Here is a 7,559-nt window from a genome sequence, read left to right as displayed (position 1 = left end):
ACCGCAGCCCACCTTGGAGCGCAGGGCAGCCCTCGCAGAGAAGGCCGCCAGCTCCGCTGCCCTGAGGGCGCTGGAAGGTAGCCCCGAGGCCTCCCACATCCATTCCTGACCCTGAATTCTGGTGTTCAGGTGCAGGCCCGATAGCAAATTTTAACAAAAATCAAATCCTAGGAGAGAGCAAAGACAAACAGTATTTCCCATTTTGAGACGTTGCAGTCCACTTCTCCTTCCTCCTTCTCAGAGGAAAGTCAGAACAGGGCATATCTGAGAATTAGGAGATTTTTGAGTTTGAACCATGAAAAGACATTTAAGTTTGGGGTATAAGTTTTGGTATAAGGTAAACCCAGAATGTAAGACTGAAGACAGTCCAAAGTCTTCGTGCCTCCCAGATGCTTTGGTACAAGTGGTTAGATGTTGGAAGTGCCCATCCTTCGGCTCCAGTTATCCTCAAGTTCAGGGAACAATGAAGCTCCTAGAGGGAGAGAATAGAATACTTCCAGGAAGCACCACAGGCCGTCAGCCTGGGCTTACAGACAAAATCTGGCTTTTCTTTAATAGTAAAAATGTAGTTTGACACAAATGGGAGCCTGCCCAAAGAAACAGCTGCTCCCATGGGTCAGGTCCAGCGCCTGGGAGGCAACCAGACAGAGAGCTGCTACCACCCAGAAGACGACCCAGATGAATAGTGTTCAAGGCAATAGGTATACGTCAAGTCAGACTATCCTTCAGTAACTAAAGCATGGCTAAGAGAATTTTCTTCTCTGAGATACAGCAGCAAAGAAGTTGGTGGCATCTAGCTTCCCACTGGAACACATGAGACTGTTCATCGAAGGGCTCTGACGTTACGTCTCAGACCCCTGGTTCAGAGATCAGCTTATATATTAGCCCAGCTTATCAAATATCAAATTCTACTTTCCGAGAAATTCTGGAGTGAAGTCTCTTTACTTAGCACCTACTGTTAACAGCTTCGTTTACAGACTCCAGATTTGGAGAATCATCTTGTCGCCTACGGTTCATAATTACCTGAATTTAAGTGTATTTCTGTCGTGATCCTGCACAACTACGTAAGGTTTGCATCGTATGTGATTTCACTTTAAAAATCAAAGGTTTTGATTACAATTGAAGGACAAAAAGGTATTCAAATTCTAAAAGACTGGTTCAAAACCAAAAGATTTGAATGACAAAGGCTCCGGGTAGCCCAGTGTTTAAAATTTGGGGCAGAGTCAGAGAAGGAGTAATTTTGGTACTAGCCTCGTTGAGTAAGATGAATTGCGAAGTAAACATAACTGATCATACGGTGGAGTATCTAATCTAGTCCAGAGCACCATGCTCAAACTCCCTTATAAACAAAAGTCAGCAAACCCACCACTCGTGTGTAGCCTTTCCTCTGTTTTCCCACAGTCTGCTTCCACCAGGAAAATGTTTCCAGTTGCGTCCGAAGGCCAATAATCTAGGTCTTCCTAACCTCAACAAATCCAACAAATACCTAAGTACCTACAGTGCGCGAGGCTGTCCCTTTGAAGTTTCTAGGCCAGTTTAAGTGGCACTCACTAAACATCCAAATGAAAATGCTGGGCAGGGAAAGTGCCAGGAAGGCGTGAGAAAGTGACATTTAGGTGCAAAGGGAAGTAGGAGGAAGTGCACACCCGGTGCAGACTAGCAAGTGGGTAGTTCTGTTCCTTGGAGGATGAGGAGAGGACGGGTGGGGAGGCTGGAGCCAGGTGCACAAGGTGACCTAGGGGAGTCTGTCAAGTACGGGGAGCGCTTTGGTGATCTGACCCTAAAGTGCAGTGAAGGGCTCTCACATTCATCAGTGTGAATCCAGAATCTCTCCGGGAGTATCTCTATGCCTGCATTGTTTCCTAGTAGTTATATTTGTTCATAACATCATTCCTGACTATATCGGGTAAAAGCTCTTGGGTAAGGACAAGTAGCCTTATTTGGGATCTGACGATGTGATTTTTCTTCATTGCACAGCGTCCGAGACAAAATCCCCCTGGCCTCAGGCCGTGTTGTACAGAGCATTCATTCACTGCACGTTGACCTACCAAGAGGAAGAGAAGCTAGTTTGCTTGCACTAAAATCGTGCCACTGTAGAATGAGGTCTTTCCACTTTTATGAGGTTTTGGTAACCTGCGGCAACAAAAGCATAAGCACTGCAGGAGATACAACTTTGCAACAGGTGGTATGTGTGAAGGAGTATTAATAAAATCCTAAGAAAACTGTAATACAGTGAAGGATTGTTAGAAGAGTTATCCTTTGCTATCTTTAAAGAATCTTTCACAGAGAGAAAAATCACATCCATTTAGGGCAACCAGTCTTAAAAAATCCATTACATAGGTAAATACATACATACAAATGAGACACTACTCTTATAGAAATCTCCTGTAAGAGCAGGGAAACATGCAAATAACACAGACTTAAATCCGCCAGGAAATGCTGCAAGCAGTGGTTTCTCCTTCGTGCTTTTTAACGATGTTCAATTCCAATTTCCTCAGGAAGACCTTGGAACTCCTTTTGCCAGTGGCCCTTCCAAATCCAGCTGCTCGGTCCCTCGTGATACTAGAACTGGAGGAGATGCTTCTCCCAGTAGACTGACCTTAGTGAAGGCTGGAAATGTATTCAAAACAGGACTGCAACCTCGGAGTTGTCGCCTGGAGGCCTCCTTGTTAGAAACTGAATCCTAGCGTAAGGCAGTGACAGGTGACTGTGCATCTCATGCTTCTGTTGATCATCTGTCGATCTCCAAGGAAGGACTGACTCCGATGGATAGAGGTCTGCGGGAGTTCAGGGTCTCTGGGGTGTGACCTATGTGCCTTATTAAGATTGAAGTGATTGGATTTCTTGGGCGTGAGGGTAGGAAAGGGAGGGGATCAGGGCTTACAATCCCTGAGGGGCTGGCGGGCTCGGCTCTCCCGTCCTGTGCTCTCCCGTCCTGTGCGCAGGCAGGCAGGCAGGCAGGCCTGCCTCAGGCCTGCCTGTTGCAGGCACTTGCAGCATCTTCAGGCGAAGGCTCATTGATGATGTGTTGCTAAGGTAGGCATCATGATTGTTAAGAATGTGGAAACTGCTTTCTGGGAAAGTTCTCTAAGTATTCTAGCTGTCCTGTAGTTTTAGGACACGCAGAATACAGGAAGCAAGCTCCTTTTGTTTGTAGTTAGAGATCTGACTGAGATAAGCCGGTGTCCCCACCACCACCCCTTTCAGAACGTTTAACAGAAATGTGCATGTTATGACATAAAAGGGAAAGTCCTCAGAGCCAACCTAAGTGTTAGATTTGAATGGTACTGAAAGTGAAGAACCGCCACCCGTTAAAGGCCTCACTGTCCTAGGACCTCGGGGGGCTGGGTTACGAGACTGTAATCATTTCTGCTTTTTGCACTCTTCCTGCAGCTCGTGTCAAGCAGGAGCCCTCTGTCACCTCAGTAGCTGATTACGTGTAAAGCAAAGTTGAAAAACAGACTTCTCCAAAAGACTGAAAGCAAGAAAGTACTCATTTGACCATAAATATTTTTATTAAATGTGAAAATACACGGGCATAAAAATAGTACCCATATTTGTAGACATGTCTGAGACCCATTTCAGTTAATGTTCGGTGTTGTTTTTACTAAGACACTAAATTGAGATGGATTAGGTTACTTCGTTTTGTCTCATTCAAACCAACCACAGTAGGAGTAACAGCCTAACTGATCAGACATCTCCAGTGTTTCCCCTCCCCTGTGCTCTGCTTTCCACTGCACGGAAGAGGTTCAACCCACAGAGGCACGGAACAAAGTCTGTTTACTATACACAAAGCCACGCAGTGGCTAATTTTACTCTTAAATCATTCAGCAAATGAGATCATTAAACAAAACTAATTACCCCCACCTATTAACATCATTTGCAATTACAGAATAAACTCTGCTACTAACAAAAAAGGAATGATCTGATTTAGAATAAGGATAATTGTTGGTAAATCAGCATTTGCCTTCCTCCTTCCTTTATAAACATGGAAAAGTCAACTACATTCAACGTAGCTGCATGAATTTCTCTAGGTTAACCCCTGGTGTGTACTCGATGAAAACTGCACAGGGCCAGTCACCGGTGCCCTGTCCCTCTAAGGAGGCACAATCCTGACTGAGGAGACGTTTTTAACTAAGCATCTTGTGCCCTTTTTTCATGGTAATTGTCACATACAACTTCTGACCAATTTCATGCTTTAAAGGTGAACTCTTTCGTTTTCCACCATGAATAGAAAATGGTGCCAACTTAAAACTGCAATTCTTTTAGCTTTTTTCCTTCATACTTGGTTATCAGTAGTATTTTTCTCTTAAGCTGTGGGTTGTTTTTACATTCCATTATCAGAGTCCCAAAAAGTTCTGTTTTCATGCTGATACTTAAACTTTCAATACTGCCTGAAGAGAAAAATGTTTTAAGATTAGTACTGTTATATCCAATTCACATTGGTAAACTACTGAAGTCCTTTTCCAGTTTTCACTTTACCCATGTTAAGAAAGCGCAAACTTTCAGAAGTGGGCATTAATTTATCCTGTTTAGAACTTTTTCAGGTTTATAGGCTGATGTGTTGGATACTTGTTGCTGTGGAAAAACATCCGTTTACAGGCCAGCGATACGTCCCTTCCGGTGCTCGCGGGAAAGGGAGGGAGGAGTTCAACAGGGAACGTGATACAGCCACGGCTGGGCGCCCCGCTCACTTGGCTTTTCCAGAGGGCACCACACTGGTTACCCGGCACCCGCGGGAGCGGTGGCGACCTCCTGCCTCAGGCCGCCGGGACGGACGAGTGTCCCTTCGCGCTCCCAGCGCTCTCCCCGGTCACTCTGAGAGAAGCGTGGAGTGACCACCTTCCCAATCAGGCGGATGCCAGAAGACCGCTGATGACCCTCACGCCTGGAACTTCAAGGTCGGTATTTTCTTCATTAATTAGCAAAACAACAGAGCCCAGAGGATTTCTGCTCGTGGCGTTGGCGCTGGGCACCACACTTGCTTCTCCCTCTTCACCGAAAACAAGTCACTCTCTGCACATTTCCACTACGATGACTAAAGTCCGTCCATGGTAGGATTTATAGTTATTACAGGTGGAGCAAAAAGTGAAGCAGACAGCCCTCTCGGCGGCAGGGTGGCAGTCGGCGAGGTGACAGGTGCCCAGGACGTGTGGCCCGCCTCCAGCCCTGCGGACTCCTTCCGGCTCCCCTTCGCTGGCAGCCTTGCACCCTCTGCTCCGGAAAGAACGGCAGGTGGTTTGGTATTTCCCTCCTTCTGATTCTGTGTGAAAACTCTTACTTGTAAAAGTCGGCAGAGGCCATCGCTAGATTTCAGAGAGTTCATAGTGACATCATATACGAAAGAACCAGACTGAAAAAAAGTTGCTGATGTAACTAATGAAGTAACGAGATTAAAGAATAAACAAAAATGAATTTCCCTTGTAAATTACTTTCACACTGACTTGAATTTTGAGACATTAAAACAAAATGAGAGCTGCAAGCTGTTTGCTGGTTTTCAAAATGCAATCTTAAGTTTATTGGTAAGAAATAAACTTCTAAATGGATGCAGAAAGCACGTGTTTTGTTCATCTCAACTATATGTTTTATCTCAGTTTAAACAACTTTTTCCCACGCGTGTTTCAGGATGACTGTAGGAGAAAACGACTTGTGCTTGGCTGGCTGTTGTGGATATTAGCAGTCAGGACGGCCCCTGCAACTCAAAGAAAATGCTTGATTTCCTAAGAACAGTATATTAAGCCTATCCTGCTTAAGTTGCTTCAGAATGCTCTGAGGCAAAAACAAAAACCTTTCCAGAATGTAATAACTTTTATCTAAAGTAATTCTCTTAGATTTTAAATGCAGCATCATAATTCCATAAATATTTTGTGTTCTTGATTAAAGTAACACTCATTTCTTTTTTTTTTTAGAGAAAAAATCATCCAGTATATAAAGAAAGACTGAATAGTTCATTTGTCTTAAGAAGAAGGTATCCCAAGAAGAGATGCCATCTTGATAGTGGACATACAGCTGGAGCTGACCAGATCTGTAAACCTGTGTTTTGTTTTGTTTTTTTTCTGGCAGAGAACATCCAGAGGCATCAAGGTCTGAAAAGGGGGCAGGCCTGCTATTTAATGCCCACCTCAAAACAGTCCCACACGAGCACCCACGGGCCAGGTCGGCCAGGACCTAAGAGGTACTGTCTCGGCTGTATTTACTAAAAGTGGGAAACATGGCGTTCTGTTTGTTTATGCTGACTGAGAGTACTTTACATTTCTAAGCCAATCCTGTTACAGGAAATGCTGTTTAGCTCACAACTTCAGTTGTTGTTAAAAGTATTTCATTCTGCACTACAGCAATATTATTTTAAATACCACTGCTATATTATCTGAACCTGTTTTACATATTACTTTTTCGTTTGTTGTGTTTCACATTAAAAGGGCCAGTAGGATTTACAATTAATTCTATTTCAGTGATTTTCAGTATTCCCCTGCAGGTACTGAACAAAAAAACATACATGCTTAACATCGGTCCAAATCTAACCCTGGCTCCAGCGACTATCAATCATTCGGTAGCAGGCTCTGCCCACCATCCATGACTGACAGACAGCCACATTCACGCTCGTAGAGAGATGGGAATGCATGTGGAAATTTAACACATTTACAAATGACTGGACTGACCAGAATCTAAGCAAAGCTGTCCCTAAGAACATACAGCTCAGAATGTTCATTCCTCTGGGAGAATCCTGACACCACAGCTCCTCACAAACGCAGGCACTGACAGACACGTACGCAAGGATGTGAAGAAAAGAACTGCCACGTGCTCCAGTGTAGAAAAATACAAACTCTGCGCGCCTGTCTCAGACTCCTTCGTCCCGACGTTCACAGCCCAGACACAGGCTGCTCTGCCAGACACAGGCCCGAACCGTTCCCCTGCCTCTCGGCCCTCACAAACCCATCAGCCTCAAGTCTAAACAGGTAAGAACAGATTATTTCCTATGAAAACAACTCTTTGGTCATGGACAAACCGAAAGACTGAAATTTTTTTTCATTAAGATCCTGGAACAAGGTTTTTTTGTGTTTAATCTTTAAAAAATGAAGAGCAGAAAAACAGCTGGTTTAATTGAAGTGGAATTTAAATCTAAAAGGTCCGCCTGAGCTGAAGGGATTGAACCCTTGCCATGAGTTCCAGCTTCTGTGGAAAGGGCTGCCGCCCCCTCCTTGTTGGCTCTCTGCATCCAGGGGGTCTTCTCCGTCGTCAAACTTCTTCCTCATCTCTGTAAAAGAAAGCAGCGAGCTAAGAGCCAGGCGCTGCCAGAGGTGTGGGCTGAGGACCACACCCCTCGGTTACCGAGACAACCGTGACCGACTGATGCTCAAATCCAGCCTCCCTCTCCCACCCAGATCACAGGTGTCAGAAGAAACCAGTCATGGAGAAGGCGGTGAGGCTCAGGGTTGAAAATGAATATTCATGCAAGTTCGGACCCCCTAAATCTTCTCACAAGAAGCTACCCAAGGAAATTCTTCTCTGGGAAGGCCGAGGAGTTGCAGGGAATGAGACCTCAAAGTCACGCACGCTCT

General features: G+C 44.9%; 1 protein-coding gene across 1 annotated transcript in view; it reads right to left on the bottom strand.

Moving 5' to 3' along the window:
- Positions 1-7,080: 7,080 nt before the first annotated feature.
- DNAJC3 (DnaJ heat shock protein family (Hsp40) member C3) overlaps positions 7,081-7,559 on the bottom strand; it is an 86,582-nt gene continuing 86,103 nt past the window's right edge. Inside the window, exon 12 of the mRNA XM_007469920.1 lies at positions 7,081-7,255. Within this exon, the coding sequence (XP_007469982.1) occupies positions 7,098-7,255 (158 nt within the window). The 3' untranslated portion in view covers positions 7,081-7,097. The remainder of the gene's footprint in view (positions 7,256-7,559) is intronic.

Source organism: Lipotes vexillifer, unplaced genomic scaffold (genome assembly GCF_000442215.2).
Source record: "Lipotes vexillifer unplaced genomic scaffold, Lipotes_vexillifer_v1.1 scaffold1130, whole genome shotgun sequence".
Classification (NCBI taxonomy): domain Eukaryota; kingdom Metazoa; phylum Chordata; class Mammalia; order Artiodactyla; family Lipotidae; genus Lipotes; species Lipotes vexillifer.
The sequence above is the reverse complement of the archived record's forward strand: the minus strand, read 5'-3'. Positions and strand labels throughout refer to the sequence as shown.